Source organism: Pipistrellus hanaki (assembly GCF_964339955.1).
Source record: "Pipistrellus hanaki genome assembly, chromosome: 1".
In the NCBI taxonomy this organism is placed as follows: Eukaryota; Metazoa; Chordata; class Mammalia; order Chiroptera; family Vespertilionidae; genus Pipistrellus; species Pipistrellus hanaki.
In genome coordinates, this window is record NC_140503.1 from 166,369,973 (window position 1) to 166,390,984 (window position 21,012).

The window sequence follows — 21,012 nt, forward strand, 5'->3', positions numbered from 1 at the left end:
AAGAGAGAGGGACAGAGAGTTAGAAACATCGATGAGAGAGAATCATTGATCAGCTGCCTCTTGCACACCCCCTACTGGGGATGTGCCCGTAACCAAGGTACATACCCTTGACCGGAATCGAACCTGGGACCTTTCAGTCCGCAGGCTGATGCTCTATTCACTGAGCCAAACCAGTTTTGGCAGATTTCCTTCTTTCTTAAGGCTGCTGAAAGTTTCATTGCTTGTGTAAACCAAATTTTCTTCATCCATTCATCTGTTGGTGGACATTTGGGTCACTTCACCTTTGCAAATAAGGCTGTTGTGAATAATGCTACCATGAACATGGGTTAGCAAATTTCTCTTTGAGATCCTTCTTTGAATTCTTTTGGACCTATTCCCAGAAATGGAATTGCTGCATCTTATGGTCATTCTACTTTTTATGTTTTGAGGAGTCTCCATATTCTTTCCCATAATGGAAGCACTATTTTACATTCCTGCCAATAGTGCACAAGGGTTCCAACTTCTCCATATCTATACCAACAGTTATTTTATAACTAGAGGCCCAGTGCATGAATTTCATACACAGGTAGGGTCCCTAGGCCTAGCAGGCATTCAGGGCTGATCAGGGCCTTCCTTCCCTGGTTGCCAGCTGAAGGCCAGGGCCTTCCTTAATTCTGTGCTGCCCCTGATGATCAGCGCATGTCATAGCAAGCAATTAAACTTAGAGTCTCCCAGTTGAACTCCCAAAGGTACACTTTGTGTATTATATATATATATATATATATATATATATATATATATATATACACACACAATATATATATATATATGCATCCTGATGAATATGAAATGATATATCATTGTGGTTTTGATTTGCATTTCCCTGTCTTTTATGATTATGATGTTGAACATTTCATGTGTTTATTGGCCATTTGTATATCTTCTTTAGAGAAATGTCTATTCAAATTTCTCCCCTTTTTAAAATCAGGTTTGTTGCTGCTGCTGTTGCTATGTTGTAGAATTTTCTTATAAATTCTAGGCATTAACTTTTTTTTTTAATATATTTTATTAATTTTGTACAGAGAGGAAGGGAGAGAGACAGAGAGTTAGAAACATCAATGAGAGAGAGTCATCAATCAGCTGCCTCTTGCACACCCCCTACTGGGGATATGCCCGCAACCAAGGTACATGCCCTTGACTGGAATCGAACCCGGGACCTTTCAGTCCCCAAGCCGACGTTCTATCCATTAAGCCAAACCGGTTTCGGCGGCATTAACTCTTAATCAGATATATGTTTTGCAATTATTTTTTTCCATTTCATAGGTTGTTTTTTCACTATGTTTATTGTTTTCTTTGATGCAAGCAAAGAAGTTTTTAAGTTTGATGTAGTCCCATTTGTCTATTTTCAACTGATTCCTTATTCTAACTAATTCAGCCATTAAAAATAACAATAAACTGTAGCAGTGATGGCATAAAAAACAAAGGAAGCTTATCACAGTAGGAAATGACCTGGTCCTAGAGGAAATTATCATATCCTAAGAAAATAAGTCAGCCATATCTTAAATCTATAAATAGTAAGGAAATTTGAAGAGTTTTACTTACCTGGACTCCAGGATTTTCCATCTGGAAACCACATTTCCAACTCTTGTTGTATGATATCATTATATAACCTATTCTTCACCCTAGGTGAGCAGCTGTGAGTATACTAAAGGCTGCCAGTGATACTGGTTTCACATCCCTTACTATAAACTACCCATTTATGTGAAATGGACACAAAACATGCAGAAATTCCCTTGGATCTGAGAGTAGGATTTCCCCCAGCACAATTGTTTGTGGTCAGTTTAGCTAGATCAGCTAAGAATACTAGCCAATCAGAGTTTCAGAGGGAAAATGTTTTCCTATATAAATATAATTATCAATAGCATGTTTTCTAAAGAATTTCCCAGGCTTGAATTCTAACAGAGGAGTGACTGGGTAGAATTCCATTCTACTGCTATGAAGCAAAGTGGTGTTTCTCTCCTTTTGGGTATCATCTTCCTGACTCTGATTGGAGTTCAAGGTAAGGGGTTCTGAGTCACATTAGGTTAATAAATTCAGAGATGTAAATTGCTATGAAAGCCTCTTGAATTGCCCAGTAGAGGTGATTGCATGCATCAGAAAGTGATATGAGTCACTCATAAAAGCTCTTTGATGTGGTTAATTATCCAAAGTTCCTATCTTAGACTTGCCAAATCAAAAAAGTCTTCTCAGTCTTGGTGTTTGAATTCCTGGCATGTTGTAAATGTTCAATAAATGTTTATTGAAGTGTAGATAATGAGATTAAAGACTCTCAAGTTAGTTTTGTTACCCTCATATTGTTTCTTGACAAGTATTTCTGTGCTTAATTAATTAAAGAACCAATAATCAGAGACATTGTTCTTAACTTGTTTACTATTGGCCTTTGTTACCTTAAGCAAATTAGTGAGCTTTTCTAGACTTCAGTTACCTCCACTGAAAAATGGATATTTTATAGTTATGATTTTTCTATCTACCTCATGATGTATGGCATATAGTAAGCACTAAGTAAATATATATGTTGTATAAATGAAAGAATTAAGAATGAAGATAGTGTATTTTAAAGAATTTCCAAAAGTTTAAAGCACTATTGAAAAGCAAGGCAGTGGGGAGGATGAGGTTGGTAGTGGTAACTGGTTATTATATGTAGAGCTTTCTGTCCAAACCAAAACCAACTGCAAGGTCATGTAATAAAACGGCTTTGGAAATTGCTTAGGAAACTGTGCACCTATGAATTAGTTATCCATGTGTCTGGGGTGCAATAAGAATTTATTAAGTATTGTGAAAATCTTTTTTCCTGAGGTTGTAGGATATGATAGTTAAGAGCAATGCCTTTAGATTCAAACTCTTTCCTTGCCCCCTAAAAGCTGAATGACTTTGCTCTTTACTTCTTTGAACTTGAGCTTCTTTTCTATAAAATGAAAGTGATACCTACTTCAAAGTTTGTGGTAATGATTATTGGAAACTCAGGAAATGATAGTAATAACCATGATTAAGTCAAATGTATCGTTTTGATGGGACACCTAAATTGAGACATTGCCCTAAACCGGTGTGTGCTATCCATTCCCTTTCTCTTAGGAGTCCCAATAATGAAGAAAGGACGCTGTTTGTGCATCAACACCAACCAACAAATGATCCACCTTAAATCCTTAAAGACCTTTAAACAGTTTTCCCCTGGTCCTTCTTGTGAGAAAACTGAAATCATGTAAGTAAAACCTCATCCAACATGCATGCATTCTATTGGCAGGAACATTAAATTTAGTGTGATTATTACCCTCAGACACTTAAAATTTAGATTGCTGCTCCTTTGCAAATCTTGCCTACTTCTTGCTTTTCTAAAAAAAAAAAACAAAAAAAAAAAAAAAAAAAAAAAAACAACAACAACAACCAACAAGTAATTTCTGGTGTGGGTTAGGAACAAGACATATCACAAAAGTAATATATGTTCATTGGAAAAAATGTTTAATGCAAATAACCCAAAAGAAAAAAAATCAATATCATTTATAATACAGTGACAAATGCTGTTAATCTCTTGGTATGTGGTATTCCAGATCTCTCTCATTTGCTTTGTGTGTACATATATAAACACAAAAAATATATACCTATATTTATAAATACAATATACAGTATATGCACACAAAAATAAAATCATACCCTACATACTGTTTTTCATTAGTACTGTATCATGAACATTTCTTCATGTCAGTACATTTCTGTCATAATATCATCTTTTTCTGATCATGTCATTTTTAATGGTCAAATTATATTTCATCGTATGCATGTACCATAATCTGTATGACCAATGCTAATTGTAGGCTAATTTCTATTTTTTCCTATTGAAATAAAACTCTTATTATGGCAATATTGTGTCTTGAATTCTTTCCTACTAGATAATAATACCTTTCTAGAAATTAGAATTGCTAAGTTAAAGTACATGTATACACTTAAGTCTTTTGAAACCTAAATTGAGAATAATATATAGATTAGTTGCTCTTATTCTCAGATTATATTGATAAATTAAAGGAAAAAATCTTTGAATTATTCAAGGAGTGTATGCTGTAATTTAACGAAATTCAACCAGTCTGTTAATCTTATTTTAGGATAACATTTCATTATGTTTTAAGTAGTTTCATTAGAAAATTTGGCAAAATTCATGCTGATTTTCATTGTTTCTTAAAAAAAAAAAAATGTTGGTATATTGATAACTTTTCTATTTTGCTTCTTCCGTTAAGTTTAAATAGGTAGTTTCAGGACAAAATAATCAGTATCATTTTTAGATATGTTTCTTTCATTGCATATAGCTGTGGGATTTTTTAAATTTATGGTTATGTGCTATCCTAGAGATTTCTCTAAGGCCCTTGTTTGATTAGAAAATGAAATGGCTGCCCTAGCCGGCTTGGCTCAGTGGATAGAGCATTGGCCTGCAGACTGAAAGTTCAAGGGCACATGCCCAGGTTGCTGGCTCGATCTTCAGTGTGGGGCATGCAAGAGGCAGCTGATCAATGAGTCTCTCTCATCATTGATGTTTCTACCTCTCTCTCCTCCATTCTTCTCTGAAATCAATAAAAATATAAAATCAAATCAAATGAAAATGAAAAGGCAGGAAAAAAGACTGGGATTCTCAGATGCTTATAATGTTGACACAAGTACACTCTAATTGGGGAATTGAATTCTGAGGATAAGAGGAAGCATTTAAATTATTAAAAGTTAAATATTTTTTTAAAAAGTTAAAATCTTGTTGCTATTACTTTGGCAGTGCTATAATGAAGAATGGGACTGAAATATGTCTGAACCCAGATTCAACAAATGTGAAAAAATTGATGAAAGAGTGGGAGAAACAGGTTAGTGAAAAGAAGGAACAAATTTTTTTTCCTAGAAATTAACTTTGGAAGACAAATAATCTCTGTAGTTCCTTTAAAGGTATTTAAAGGTACATTTTTAAAAATTCATATTTCTGTATTCCTGTTTTGTTACTAGAATGATGTCCTCACTTTGGCATATAGTTATATTCCTGCATAGAGTAGCACCTGTCTATCACACCACTAGAATGTGGGTTCCATGAGCACAGGGAGCTTATCTTTCTTATTTAACACAATGAATATGTATTTAACTGAATAGTAGACACTGAAAATAGAAAGGTAATAAGATATAGTACCGTCCTACTATAGCAATATTCTAACAATAAATTAAAGTACAATTCCAAATATTAAATTAAAATATGTACAAGAATCTTGAAGATTATAGAAGAAGGAGTAAGTAATTTTGCTGAAGGGAGGGGCAGGGAGAAACTATTAAGGAAGACTTTTCATATCAGGTGACATTTGATTTAGGTCTTGAAGGATAAGTAGTTCACCAGGAGGACAAGGACATCATGAAAGGTAGAATCATGAGAGAGCTTGCTGTGTCCAGGGAGCCTTTGGTAATGTGGATGGAGTTTGTATGGAGGGAATTAAGGGATTGAGGTAAAAGCATAGACCAGGACAGAGTGGGAAGAGTCCTGGATGACATGCTGAGGCGTTATGTCTAAAGAGGGACACAGATATGTAGTTGGGAGTGTGGCTTTTGGAGTCTGATAGACTAGTGGTTCTGCCACATACTAGCTATGCAACTTTGGGCAAGTTACACTCTCTGAGCCTCAGTCTTCCCATAGGTAAAAAGTAATTGATAACAGTACCAACCTCAGAAAGTTGTACTTGCGACAGTTAAGTCATAAGCATGGTTGGAGTGAGGGTAGTAATGAGCCAGGAGAATGGACAAGAGGAGACCGATGAGAAGGCTATTGCCTCCTCCTCAAAGTGGGTGAAGTAGAAAGAAGTGAAAGGAGCCCCTCTGAGAGTAAAGCACTTTAAACCTGTTTTGAGGATGAAGAAGGACCATAGTCTAGAGTAGGGGTGTCGAACTCAATCAGAGAAGGGGCCAAAATCTAAAATCCAGCCTAAATCGCAGGCCGAATGGTTTACTGAACAGTCATAAACTGACAATGTCATAAACTGACAGCAGAGTGCAGTGATGACAGCGCGGTGCGGGCCACATTGCAAGGCCTGGCGGGCTGGATTTGGCCCGAGGGCCTTGTGTTTGACACATGTGGTCTAGAGAGTTCGATTATAATATAAGAAAGGGAATGTGGTAAGATGAAGAAACAATGTCCTTTCCCCTCCTCTCTTTGCAGGTCAGCCAAAAGAAGAAGCAAAAGAAAGGGAAAAAAACATCAAAAAAGCAGGGAATTAAAAAAGCTAAACGATCTCAACGTCCTCATCAAAAGAAGACTATATAATCGACCACTTTACTGACAAATATTTTCTGTTTAAAAGATTCTTTTTAATTATACTGAAATAATTCCAGCACCTTAATCCATAAGCTTGTTAATCTGACTAGAAATTATAAAGCATCATTATGAAATTGTAATTGAAGCTAAAACGTGGCTTTTAAAATCCAAATGTTAAGAATTGTTAGAGGCTATAGTTTGTCTTTATTCTTCCACCTACAGCCAGCTGAACATCATCATGCTTACGTGCAGGATCTTAGTAACACCCACATGTGGACAAATGTCCATGCAATCACATCTCACACACAATAGCTGCCTGGGAGAGCAGCCTTAGGCTTCCAAGACGCCTGCAGTTTTCAGAGCGTATTCTCAGGCACATGTCAGCAAGTGCCAGCTTGTCAGCTTGCTGGTAAAGCCAAGCAGTTTGGAATTGAGCTGGATCTCACTAAGCTGCCACGGCCAGCAGCATCTGTATTTGAATCCGCCTACAGGCCTCCCATGCAATGCATCTGAGAGGTAAAAGCTGGTTGCTTCTGGGAACCACCACTGGAGAACACTAGCACTTAGCTTTCAGGACCTTCTGTCTCACTGCTGAGGCCATGTGACTGCCCAGGCTGACCACTTTGTTTCTGTTGTTCCCCTTTGCCTCAGTCAAGCCAGTTCCTCACTGTCCTACCACAGTGCCTGCCTGCTCTACTGTGCAGGCCATGGTCTTGCTGACCTGGGTCTACTCCCTTCTCATTATTTCCCCAACACCCCACTCATCTTCACTTTGCCCAGGATTCAGTTCAATCCTGCCTCTTAAATAAAACCTTCTGGACACTCCAATTATCTTAAAACCCTATTTCATTTGTGCTCCACACCACACAGGTGAGCACTTAATTATTTTCTAATTTTTGTGTGTGTTTATTCTATCTCTCCAGCTCCTTGAGGGCAGGGGGCCAAGTTTATTTCCCTGAATCTGCCACCGTGCCTCATATACTGTGGGACTAGATTTTGAGTACTTTCTTTTTTAAAAAATATATTTTTATTGTTTTTTTACAGATAGAGAGCTAGAAACATCGATGAGAGAGAAACATTGACCAGCTGCCTCCTGCAAACCCCCCACGGGGGATGTGCCCACAACCAAGGTACATGCCCCTGACTGGAATCGAACCCGGGACCTTTCAGCCTGCAGGCCGACGCTCTATCCACTGAGCAAAACCGGTTTTGGCTTGAGTACTTTCTTATTGCAGTTGTTACAGGTAGGAGGGCAACTAGGCCATCCCCTCAGAGCAGGAGCTGGCTATCTATAGCCAGACTCAATATTGAATAACCCTGGTAATCTCATTATCTTCAGTCCATTATCCCTGAAAGCACCCAGGGTGATGCAACATCCTTGTCTTATTATGACAGGATGTTAACTTAGCCTCTTGAGCAGATAAGACGGAAATGTTTAAACATTTATGGAAGTTTAAACATTTATGGAAGAAAGTACTAAAATATACAGGGTACCTAGAATCACAGAATCTTACAATGGGAATCTTACAAGGAGCTTTAGAAATCAATCAGTGTCCAATCCTTCGCCACCCCATACAAAAAGTTCTTCAGTATAATTTCTTGACAAGCCTCGGTTTTCTATGATATGACAGGAAAGCAGCCAACATCCTCTTGAAAACTCATTTTAGGGAAATGTGAATGTTCTTGTCATTAAACTTTTCTCAGAATTGGTAAAATATTGTGATTACTGATTATTCCACCAGGTCTCCTGAAGAAAGGTGATGTTAAGATACCAAGAGCTGGAGGGAGCAGCAAATTCTGTTAGTGGAGACAAGGCTGGCACTCACGTAGCCTCCGCAGGGCGTGGAAACTCTTACAGAGGAGGTTTGGTGAATTGTGTAGGACAGGATGTCTTTTGCCAGAACTTAAACAAATGCCTTCTTTCCCAAATTTTGTTACTCCTTACCCGACAGGTGATTTTCGGTGCTGTCCAGTGGTGATCCCACCCAAGCCATGTCTGATCTAATCATGAAACTCTAGCTCCTTCCAGGTACATCCTTGAAAAATCTAAATGTTCCCTAATTGGAGAGTTTGTGAACCATTCACTACACAACTCACAGGTAAAGTGTAGTGTATAACTAATAACCAGGAACAGCATTTTATAACACATAAGTGCATGCTATTAATCATTTACATATATATGTATACTCTATAAGCAAATAATTAAGTTCAAAGCAGTACTGGCATATATACCTTGTACTCTGAAATAATTTCTTTGTTAAAAGATGGCATCAATAAATGGACCATTAATCAGAAAACTAGTCTTGATTTTTTTAATGTCTTTATTTGCTCTCATCTCAGATAAAGTATAATGGAGGTAAAGAATGGAAGCCCTTTAAAGGTCTCTGTGGGGACAGAAAAGAAAACTTCTATGGAAAATGTGACAACAATGCCTTATAACAACATTGACTTATGAGAGTTATGTGAAATGAAATTTATTTCCTAATTTGAAGGACAATCCTATCCCAATGAGATAGACACCGAGGAAACAAAAGAAGTCCCCTTTTACATATTCTGAAAGTACATGTTTTTAAATATTATAAAGTCATAAGTAGCTATGGTAGCACTGACAAGTCTTATGACCGCTCTGAGTAGCAATTTCTTCACCTGCAAACTAAGGAATGAGAGATTATGATCTCTAATGTTTCTCTAAGCTTTCTCCCCAAACATCATTCCCTTTCATGGTCCGTCCAGTACACCATAGCTTTTGGTTAATAGATACCTGATACCCACCTTTTATAATGATGCTCCCTGTACTCCTTTAAGTATGCTTATTTTATTTTATTTTTTTAAAATATATTTTATTGCCGAGACCGGTTTGGCTCAATGGATAGAGCGTCGGCTTGGGGACTGAAGGGTCCCGGGTTCGATTCCGGTCAGGGGCATGTACCTTGGTTGCGAGCACATCCCCAGTAGGGGGTGTGCAGGAGGCAGCTGATCGATGATTCTCTCATCGATGTTTCTAACACTCTATCTCTCTTCCTTCTTCTCTGTACAAAATCAATAAAATATATATTTTTTTATTGCTTTTTTTACAGAGAGGAAGAGAGAGAGGGATAGAGAGTTAGAAACATCGATGAGAGAGAATCATCGATCAGCTGCCTCCTGCACACCCCCTACTGGGGATGTGCTCGCAACCAAGGTACATGCCCCTGACCGGAATCGAACCCGGGACCCTTCAGTCCCCAAGCCGACGCTCTATCCACTGAGCCAAACTGGTTTCGGCAAAGTATGTTTATTTTAAAATAACTGCCATGTGAACTAGTTTAGGACTGCCAGGATGGGAAAAGGCCACTTCTCTAGGCTTAAATTATTTTGTTAACAATTGGTTGGAAATCCGAAGACTCCAAATGGGTTTCACTCTTCCTTTATTCTCTATCAAATGCAATGCCAAATAGTATCCAGGTGGTCCCCACACTGCTCCATTCCTCTGCTGGAAGGTGAGAGTCTAATCACCCAGTGACCCCTGTGGGTCTCACAGACTGGGGGCAGACAACAGAGGAGAGGCTGTCCCTTTTGTATCTTAAGTCCCTGAGGATAGTATAACCAGGATCACATTTCATGGGAGAGGAGACAGGTATTCCCACCACTTTTGTTTTCTAAAATAAGTAGAACCCTTGAGGACATCTCACCACAACTTCCATATTTTCTAGAAATAGAAAAGCAAGCAAGAATGATTTACAAGTAAAGAAAGAAAGGGGGGCATTTATACACATTATATGTTCTCTTTCCGTATTGTAACTAGCCTTGAAAAGAACTAAAATTTCTCCTGGTACCAGTTTCCTGATGAGTTTGTATGAGGTCATATTGTAACATTGGTGTAATTTTCTTGTTAAAAAGAAAAGCGTGAGCTCCCTCCAGTGGCTACAGTTATTTCTTTAAAACAATATATTTTTATTAGAGAAGTACTGACACATTCCTGGCTTTTCTAAACATAGTCAATGTCATTGGTTTCTAGTGAGAGAGACCATAACTAGAATTCACATGTTAGTTAAGTACTGATTTTGAGGTAAATTTCCATTGTGGATATCTAAGACATTTTAATTTCTTACTTTAGTAAGTCACACAATTGAAGAATTGCTCAAGACTAAAAATTGTTCATTCAACAAATATTAACTGATTATCTATTATTTGCCATGAGTTGCTCCAAATGCAGAGGATAAGGAAGTGAACAAAGCAAAATCCTCATTAAACTCATAATAGAACGCAGAAAGGCAGACAATAAACAATTAATCCCTCTAATCTGTGCTCCTTCAATGAAGAAATTTTTAATCCATTTGAATTCAGAATTTACAATTGTAATAGTGTCTCCTGTGCAAAGGTGTGAAGGATATTTTCTTTTCTAGAATAATTTACTTCAGGTTAAAAATTATTTGTGGATCAGAAAAAGATGGAAATTTCCTTTGCCCACTCAAGACTAAATATATAAATGAGTATGACATTGATTTGGCTAATATACATTAAACATATGTACATCACATTACACATAATATAACCACTATTTGTAATTTTAAAAATGCATATTCAGTTAATCACTCTAAATACATACAGTTGTCCCTCGGTATCTGTAGGGGATTGGTTATGGGACCTTCCACAGATACCAAAATTTATAGGCATTCAAATCCCTTATGTAAAATGACATAGTATTTGCATAGAACCTACACACATCCTCCTGTATACTTTAAATCATCTCTTTAGTTTTCATAATAACCAACACCGTGTAAATGTTATTCAGCATTGCTTAGGGAATGATGACAAGAAAAAAGTCTCTACATGTAACTACAGATGCAACCATCATATGTAATTAGCTACATAGTACATGTCAACAACAATGCAACATTTTTTCCAAGTATTTTTCATCTTTAGTTGGTTGAATCCAAGGATAAGGAACCCATGGGTATGGGAGGCTGGCTGTATTCAGTTAGCCACTCTCAGTCTTGATTTTTTTCATCTATAAAAAAAAAAAAAGATCCTGTTTTCATGGTGTTTTGGGGTAAAATGGGCTCGTTAGGTTAGCATGTAAAGCCTCTCATCACCCGCACAGCATAACCTCACCCAACTCATTTTCCTCATCTTTTCGGTTGCACACTCCCTTTCCAACTTTCAGTCGTACCAAACTTCTGGCCATCCCTTACATCCAATAGACTTTTTCAAGACCTTGTACCTTTATACAGGCTATTTTATTTAGAAAGCCTTCCTTTCCCTCCTGCAGAACAACTCATCTTTCTGGATTTCAATCAAATACTGCCAAAAACGGTGAAACATTCTGATTTCTCTAGGGTGCTTGTCCTTTCTATTGCTTCCACTGAGCTATTATAAAAACACATTTATGCTGAAACCAGTTTTGCTCAGTGGGTAGAGCTTCGGCCTGGGGACTGAAAGGTCCAGGATTCGATTCCGGTCAGGGGCATGTACCTTGGTTGCAGGTTCATCCCCAGTAGGGGATATGCAAGGTACAGCTGGCCAATGTTTCTAACTCTCTATCCATCTCTCTCTTCTTCTCTGTAAAAACTCAATAAAATATTTTTAAAAAGAAGCGTTCTCTCTCATTGATGTTTCTATATCTCTCTTCCTCTCTGAAATCAATAAAAAACATTTTAAAATAAAATAAAAACACGTTTATTCACTTTAAGTATATTTATCTATTCATCTCTCTTATTAATCTGTGACTTCCTTGAGGGCAAATCCCCATGCCTTATTTATTTTTGTATTCTAGCACTGACCCTAGTGCCTGACATATGGATTGTGAATAAAAGCCTGTGACATAGCCTGAGTATTTTATTCACAAGTCACACTTTGGTGACTCAACGATGAATATGCATGGTACATAAGCTTATAATTTTGACAGGAATTTTAAATGAAATCTATGAACGGGTTTTCCAATAAAATATGGATTGCATACATTTTTAACTACACAATACTCAATTCAATGATCCATAAATAGAAGCCATTCTCCAAATGCAACTGAAAAACTAATCCTGGTTTGCACAGCGTTCTTGATTTTGTGTGTGCTCAGATGTCATTCTAGTTTCTTGGTTTTGGCTCAGTCACAAGTGACCTTGACTGAAGTTGGTGTTTTGTAAAATTGCTTATTTTAAGCAGGGGAACACCGCTGTCCATCTATTAATGCCAAATTTGTTACCAACTGACAGCTATCAGGCTACTTGTTTCGTTCTTATCTAGTTGCAGTCATGACTGCCTGGATTGAAATCCCAGCTTCCTCACCAGCTGACTTTGGGCAGTCTACTTGTCTGAGACTGTTTCCTCATCTTTAAAGTGAAGGTAAATATAGTACCTTCTTTATTGGGCTGTTTCAGGATTAAATGAGTGAGTACACTTGAAATGCTTGCAACAGTGCCTGGCATAGAGTGATCAAATGTATTGTTGTGTTAACAAAACCCCATCTCATACATTCATTCACTAGACTTATTTTTGCACTGTGAGATTATATAAATGTATTCTCTTGGGATTACTGGGATCTGAATTTAAAACTCTGGTTGAAGAGTACTTGCAAATGTTCCAACAGTGGTTGACATTTCAGTACAAATAAAATTTCATTTTAAAAGTAATCAAGATACAACTTTTTATCCAATCCACACCCTTTTCCCTTAACTGGGGTCACATTGAGATGAAACGTCAAACAAAACAAAATAGTATTAAAATTATACCAGAGGCCGCCCCCCTCTCCCTCCCCGGCCTAAGTTACCCCTCCCGTTGCTCTTTTATCCCCGCCTCACCCCCTTAAAAAAATAAGATAGTGCTATCTACTCCCCATGGATATTTTTAGCTTCTAACTTTAGGCTGTGGGATTAAAACACCAAACCAACTAGTAATCCTCATCTGTTTCACAAAAGTGGATCGGGATAATGAAATAAACTAACGTGTGCGAAGAAAAAAAAAAAAACAACCAAAAACCTCTGCATTTCATAACGTCTCAGAAACGATTGATAGCAACAGCGGTTGGCCGAGGAATACCTGTGTCGTAAAAAGCGACCGCAGAGCGGTAAGGCGGCGGAAGTAATTTGACCCTCGGAGGTTCCCGTAGTCTAGCTCCTGGCTGTGCGTCCCCACGTGCTACTTCCGGTCCTACCCTGAAGCACGTTTCCCGTCCGGATCTGGGACGGGTGGTAATTGACACTTGTAGGTTTTTTTTTTCTTTTCTTTTCTTTAAAACTGCCCGCCGCGGAGCTCGTCAGCAGCCACAATGTCCAGCAGAAACAACAACAAACTGCCCAGCAACCTGCCGCAGTTGCAGAACCTGATCAAGCGGGACCCGCCGGCCTACGTGGAGGAGGTGGGAGTGCGCCGCGCACGAGTGGGGCTGGGGAGGCGTGCCCTGCAGTTGGGGTCCCTGGCTGGCCGCGGGAGCTACTGAACGGGGCATGCCTTAAGGCTCGTGGTCCCTTCGGGTTTTCCTACCTGCTCTGTAGCCCTCGCTGCCACGGACCTTTAAACACCTCCTTTTGCTTTAGAGAGACAGATTGCGCGCTTCCAACCTCCAACTTCCTGTAGGTTTCTCTGCCTTTTCAGAAACTCCTAACTTGAATCAACTGGTAGCACTTGATGTGTCATTTCTCTGGATGCTTTCAAGCTACGTCTGTCTGCCCCAAGAGAGCCCGCGCTCTGTTGTGTTGAGTTGTGGGTTGTGTTGGGAAGGAGGTGACATTCTCGAGTATAAGGGATGGACACAGGAGCTTAGTATAGTTTGTTAAATCAGGATTCAGTCGTTTCAGAAGCTGCCATGCCCTGGATGTCAGAATTTGCTTCGGAAAAAGATGAGGTTAAAAATTAAGGTTAGGTTCAGATTGCGAGGGACTTTGTATACTGGTTTCATACACATTTTGAACATTAAGGGTATTTGGGCTGAGAAGCGACAAGTTGAAAGCGGTGATTTTAATACTATGTTAATTTGGCAGATGTGTTCTTCAGGCGCCCGCTGTCTGCCAGGCGTTAATGAGCTATCTGCTAGGCATCTGCTGCCATTGTGCTTCCTCACTAGATTGTGATTGGTTCAATGTAACACAATTACTCATCTTTTGCCCTTTTCATTTTTCTCCTCCCCCAACTTTTCACTTAGAGATATTTAATTGAATGCTTTTTTACCAAATAGCAGTTTCAGTGGTTTAGGTCACCAATATAGAAAGCCTTTCCAAGGAAAATGAAGAATAAGAAACAAATACAAGAAATTAATAGGTGAGACGCTAAGATGTGTAAAGCTGTATACACAACTATTGACGAAGTAATAGTTGTAGCTGTACAGTGCTGTATTTAAGAACTAACTAATCCTGACCCTGCTGTTGACCAATTGTGTTGCTTGGGAGCATTCATCACTGAGCCTTTTTAATATGTAAGAAAGATATAATTCTTCAGAAAAATTGCCCTTTCACTTAGTTGGTGAAGGCATATGCAGATCCACACACTGGTATTATACCTACGGTGTGTCAGTATAATTCTAGGCACTGGGGATACAATGATAAATAAGACAGATATGAGACCCTTCTTCTCTTGGACTTACGTTCTAGATGGCAGACCTATAGTAGTAAGGATTATGAAGAAAGTAAAATTGTATATGAATATGCCTTGATAGTGGTGGCTGGGCTGGGTGGGATTGGGAAAGAAGTGGGATAAGGATCTGACCAGAAGCACACTGAGTTCTGGGGTACTCTTCTCACTCTTGTCAATGGCAGTAGGGAGTCAAGAGAGATAAGGTCTTATTTGAAGCATGTAGGGGCTGCATGCAGGTCTCTATCCTAAGTCCTATTCTTGGAGAAAGCTGAAGGCCTACCAGTTTTGTTGGGGAATCAAGAGTTATGTTTTTTTAACCATGTTAAGTTTGAAATATCTGGTAGACATTCAAACAGATATAATATATCAGCTTATATATTGGATATGTGGATTTGAAGTGCACTAACCATTTAGGGCTTGCAGTATTAAGAAATATTCATTCTCATAGTGTCTGTCTCTTGCTCTCTCACTCTCTCTTTCACACACACACTCCAAGCTGTGGTCTATGGATTAAGAGTAGATACATGGAACCAATTGATGTCTGGTGTTTCAACATTGTTAGTTTGTTGTTAGGATTAAACATAATTAAATGAGACAATGGGCACAGTGAGTTTGGCATATAGCAAGTGATGAACAAATGGAAGCTATTATCATTATTTCTGTGTGTCTATTGCTTTTGGCTGTTAATACATCCTACCTATAACTCCAGGATAAAATCTTAATTGGTATTTAAGAGTCTCATGCTCTACCGACTGAGCTAGCCCTGCACCTGCAAAATCTTAATTGGTATTTAAAAGAAGAGGGAATTTTGACTGGAGTGCTTCACATAAGAAATACATAATTTACGTTTTCTAACATGGTGTTTTTCTGCTGATATAAATGTGCAGACAATGTAATATGGGTCAGACAATGTAATATGGGTCATTTGGATAGTAAATGTCAGAATATGGCCAGAACCTGAGTTTTTGATTCTTGGTTTCACTCTTTATTCCACACCACCTAAATTTCTAATGGTAAAGAAAGGGATCTTTAGATTACCTGTGATGTACATAAAGTTTTCAACACTTATTTTGAAAATGCAGGTAAGGAAAGAGTTTCTATATACTTTTGCCACATTTTCTCCATGTCACTATCAAAGACTTAAGTGTAATTTTTCATTCTGTACTGAGCAAGTCATATAATAAAAGCTAACTAACTTAAATTTTATTTTTCTACAGTTTCTACAGCAATATAATCACTACAAATCCAATGTGGAGATTTTCAGATTACAACCAAATAAACCCAGCAAAGAACTGGCAGAGCTGGTGATGTTTATGGCACAGGTAAGAAAATAATTTCTGTGTAAAACAAAGACCAGTTATTATACATAGTTTGCAGGATATTTTTCCAGTAATACCTGACCTCATTCCATTCAGGAATGAAAGCTTCATTTAAAAGAATTTTCCCCTGCAAAAAATTTTTTAAATTATTTTTTTAATTTTTTACTTTATTAAATATATATTTTTATTGATTTCACAGAGGAAGGGCTGAGGGAGAGAGAGAAAAATATCAATGATGAGAGAAAATCATTGATCAGCTGCTTCCCACACACCCCACACTGGGATCAATCCTGCAACCTGGGCATTTGCCCTGACCGGAAATCGAAGGGTGATGTTCTGGTTCATAGGTCGAGGCTCAACCACTGAGCTAACCTGGCCAGGCAGTTTTCCCTCTTTGTAAATTTATTTTCTCTGTGTGGCGAGTTGTAAGATTTCACAGACCCATCCAGAGCAAAACGTTCAGACTATATGTTTTCTTCAAATTCATTATAAAATCAGATTCTAAATCATGTCACACATATTTTTTAATAGACTAAGAGGAAATATGAAAGGAGTCGGAGAAATTTACAAGTAGAAGAAAAATATATGATTTGGAACCATCTACCTCTATGAAATAGTCTTTATTCCCCTTTTTCAGAATTTTGCAGAAAATTCAAAATATATGCATATGAATTATAGGAGAGAAAGACAGACTTCAGAAGAGTCTTTGTTTTGTTACAGATTGGTCACTGCTACCCAGAACATTTAAGTAACTTTCCTCAAGAGTTGAAAGATCTTCTCTCCTACAATCACACTGTCTTGGATCCAGATCTTCGAATGGTAGAGCCAGTATTTGGATTGATAACTTGTGCTGTTTTGTTTGTATTCTTATAATATGTGTGTAAATGAAAATAGCCTCTCAGCTAAACATCTTTTAAATTGTATAACAAAATGTGTCACCCCTTCCTTAAAATACTTCTATGGCTTCTAGAGGCCTGATGCATAAAATTTGTACAAGGGCTTTGGCCCCGACCCCTGCCTGTCACTGCCACCACTACCATGGCCGGGGGAGGGGGGGTTCTCTGCCCCAGCCCCCACCTGCTGTGACTTTGGAAGGAAGGAAGGACATCCAGAAGGACGTCCAGACTAATTAGCATATTATGCTTTTATTATTATAGATAAAACTCAAACGTATTATCAAAGCCTGTAAGTTCTTAGATCTGCTTCCTGCTTATGTGTGTGTGTGTCTGTAACCTCATTGTCTCTTCAGTTATACTCCTCTTTCTGATCTTACAGCATGCTAACCCTCCCAGGATGTACTTTTCTTTTAAATAGGTTATTCCTTTTAGTCATTCAAATCTCATATGCCTGAAGAACTTTAATTTCAACTTATGGTTTGTATAATGCTTGATTTAATAAATTTATTCATTAAATAGCCAGTTTGAACATTTAAATATTGTTACTCTAGTGGTTGACATTGGGTCCTGGCCAAGATCCCCTTTACCAAGCCAGTGCATCCATTTCCCCTACCTAATGGCCTCAGCTGCCTGTTCTCTGGAGCATTGTTGTCAGCTAAATGGGAGACCTAGTATCTGAGAGGTTGGCCTTGCAGCTCACAGCTGGTACCTGACCAACCCAGTGGTATAAAACCCTGACCCTGTCCCTCAAGGTGCAGTTTGTACTCCAGGGCTTGTGATCTGACTAGAGCTAATCTCAGCCAGGGACACATCCTTGCTTAGCTTTTCTCTACCTTATTTTGCTGCCTTACTTCCCTTCTAAACAAACTGCTGTGATGAGTCAGGCTATACTTTTAAGGAACTCAACCTTAGGCATTTTAAAATTGTATACATAAGCTTTCCAAAGACATTTAGTTGTAGTGCCAGCAATACTTCAAAAAGAATGCCTTGTAAGGTCACAGATTCAGATTGATTATTCCAGTTTAGTGTGTTATGTTATTATTGTTAACCCACCTTTCTTATCTTTGTGGATTCATTGATTACTGGGGTTTTGTCAGATGCTGACCTCCCTGTGTAAAGTAGCCATAATGTATAAATTATATTACCTTGTTTTACTTTCTTTGTGACATTTATTATCTGAGATACTCCTGTTTATGTGCTTACTTGCTTGTCTGTCCTCTCTTTTCTATACTCCCCAGTGTGTAAGGCCCATGAGGGCAGAGACTCTGTTCCGATGCCTGATTAATAGGCTCTTTTGTGATATACATGCTCCATTTTCTTAACTTAATCATTATCTTATAATATATTTTCTTTTCCTTCCTGAGACATTTTGCAAAGCTTTGATCTTGCTGAGAAATAAGAATCTCATCAATCCATCAAGTTTACTAGAACTCTTCTTTGAACTTCTGCGTTGCCATGATAAGCTTCTGCGAAAGGTAAAGAGAAAAATTGCTTTTTTCATATATCTCATTTTCCCTTGCAGTAACATAAAACTTGTAGAGTGAAGTCTTGATGCTTCACATTATTGGATATAGTTAAGAATAATTTTAATAGGAAAAAAATCGACCATTTTTTTGCATGCAATATGGTAGTAATAATTAAATATTTATTAAATGCTTACTTTTTGCCAGGTACCATTCTCAGAGCTTTTAGATATTTGTTTACTCATTTAATGATAGGGATTTAGTAGTAGTAGTAGTATTTTGCAGATGAAAAGGCTCAGGTGGAGTAACATGCCCAGAGTCACACATATTCTGAGTGGTGGGGCAGGAATATAAGCCCAGGCAGTCTGGCTCCAGAACCCAAGTCCTTTTCGCTGCACTATACTGACTAACTAAATCAGAGCATGGACTGGACACTCATAGCTATAACTACCCCAACCTCAGCCCCCAAGAAACTAACTTTCTTGTTATTACTGTCTTCCTGTGACTTGAATTTGCTTATATAAGTAAGATCAGAAGCTGATTTTACTTATATAAAAAACATTTAAGCAAGAAAAATTTAAGTTCACATTTTCAAAGTGTTTAGAGACTGCCACCATTTGATTTTACCACTTGTATTTCTTGGTCTAACTTGTGGGATAAAAGTTATTTATAGAAACATCTTTTGGGCACCAATGAAACATGTATTGCCAATATGACCTTGCATGGAGTTAGGAGCTCAGAAAATGGAGCAACTTTTCTTTTTGTAAAATAGCAATATATGGAGATATAATTCATACACAGTTTATCCACTTAAATGTACAATTCAGTGGTTTTTAGTATATTCACAGAGTTTGCAAGTATCACAACAGCCAATTTTAGAACATTTTTACCACCCTCAAAAGAAATCCCATTCCCATTAGCAATCATTCTCCATCCCCCCATCTCTCCCAATCCCTTGGCAACCACCCACCTATTTTTGGTCTTTATAAATTTGCTTACTCTAGATTAGGGGTGTCGAACTCAATCAGAGAAGGGGCCAAAATCTAAAATCCAACCTAAATCGCGGGCCAAATGGTTTACTGAACAGTCATAAACTGACAATGTCATAAACTGACAGCGGAGTGCAGTGATGACAGCGCGGTGCGGGCCACATTGCAAGGCCTGGCAGGCTGGATTTGGCCCGCGGGCCTTGTGTTTGACACATGTGCTCTAGATATTCCATATAAATGGACTCATGTAGTATATAGTTTTTTGTGTCTGGCTTCTTAGCATAAAGTTTTCAAGGTTTATCCGTGTTGTAGCATATATCAGTATTTCTTTTTTGTTGCCAAATACTATTTCATTGTATGATTATACCACATTAATAGGTTATTGGACATTTGGGTTGTTTTCATTTTTTGACTATTTAAGTATGGAATTATTGGGTTATTTGGTAACTCCATGATTAACCTTTTTAGGGCAGTTTTCCTTTTGCATTTTAGCTGCTGCTTTTTATTTTGTTTTTGGTCTTTTTGTGATAAAATGTAAAGTAGATAATATTAAATCCTCTTGTACATTTGTACTTTTTTCCAAATTAAGCAAAGTTTGAAATGTTGGTTAATATATGTATATATGTTTTTGTTTCTTTTCCTCAGACTTTATACACGCACATTGTGACTGATATCAAGAATATAAATGCAAAACATAAGAACAATAAAGTGAATGTAGTAAGTACCCTTTTGTTTTCCATGTTGCAGCATTGTTCCATCAGGGTATTAAGGCTTCTTTCTCCTCTTTTTCTTTAGGTGTTGCAAAATTTCATGTACACCATGCTAAGAGACAGCAATGCTACTGCAGCTAAGATATCCTTGGATGTGATGATTGAACTCTATAGAAGAAACATCTGGTAATATATATTTGTCTCTTTAGAAATAGAATCTTTGGTTTATTTGTAATTATTGTACTACAGAGCACATGCACAATTATTTTTCTTGATCTTGAGTAAGAATGGAAGTGAAAATGCAGAAGCAGCAACACCAGTTACCATTTGTTGAGTACATACACTTTATATTACATTGTTCTCCCTTCAGAACAAAGTAATGCAGCTTATTTGGAATTATTCACATTTGATAGGTATTGGCACTAAAGTTCATAGAGTTTAAGTTTAGTGACTAATAAAGGGAAGAGCTAAAATTCAAGCCCAGCTCTGTATTGACTCTGAAATCTGTGCTCTTTCTACTTTGCCACTCTGGCAATTTTCAAGTCAATTTATCCTATTTTTGTAAAAGGTAATGTTTTATGAACTTTGGTTTGTTGGTATAGTGCCTCCAACTCATGTCTTTTGCTTTTCTTGTTTATTTATTTATTTATTTATTTACTTACTTTCTTACTATAAAAGTAGTAATATTCATTGCAACAGAAAATTTGAAGAAGCCAGAAAAGTCTTTTTAAAATACTATTGATAGTCTCACCACCCAGAGACAATCACTGTTAATAATTTATAATTCCTCCTG

The 21,012-nt window shown here is 37.7% G+C and overlaps 2 protein-coding genes across 2 annotated transcripts in view; both read left to right on the top strand.

Annotated features, from left to right (window-relative positions):
* The first annotated feature begins 1,801 nt into the window (after positions 1–1,801).
* On the top strand, positions 1,802–8,591 carry CXCL9 (C-X-C motif chemokine ligand 9). The gene is made up of 4 exons (XM_084879469.1): positions 1,802–2,038; positions 3,112–3,238; positions 4,790–4,874; positions 6,203–8,591. Exons 1-4 carry the CDS (start codon positions 1,975–1,977, stop codon positions 6,305–6,307), a joined length of 381 nt encoding a protein of 126 aa, XP_084735595.1. The 5' UTR covers positions 1,802–1,974; the 3' UTR covers positions 6,308–8,591.
* Positions 8,592–13,406: 4,815 nt separating this feature from the next.
* SDAD1 (SDA1 domain containing 1) overlaps positions 13,407–21,012 on the top strand; it is a 29,358-nt gene continuing 21,752 nt past the window's right edge. Inside the window, exons 1-6 of the mRNA XM_084881793.1 lie at positions 13,407–13,631; positions 16,060–16,164; positions 16,882–16,980; positions 18,422–18,532; positions 20,155–20,226; positions 20,305–20,405. Of these exons, the coding sequence (XP_084737919.1) occupies positions 13,542–13,631; positions 16,060–16,164; positions 16,882–16,980; positions 18,422–18,532; positions 20,155–20,226; positions 20,305–20,405 (578 nt within the window). The 5' untranslated portion in view covers positions 13,407–13,541. The remainder of the gene's footprint in view (positions 13,632–16,059; positions 16,165–16,881; positions 16,981–18,421; positions 18,533–20,154; positions 20,227–20,304; positions 20,406–21,012) is intronic.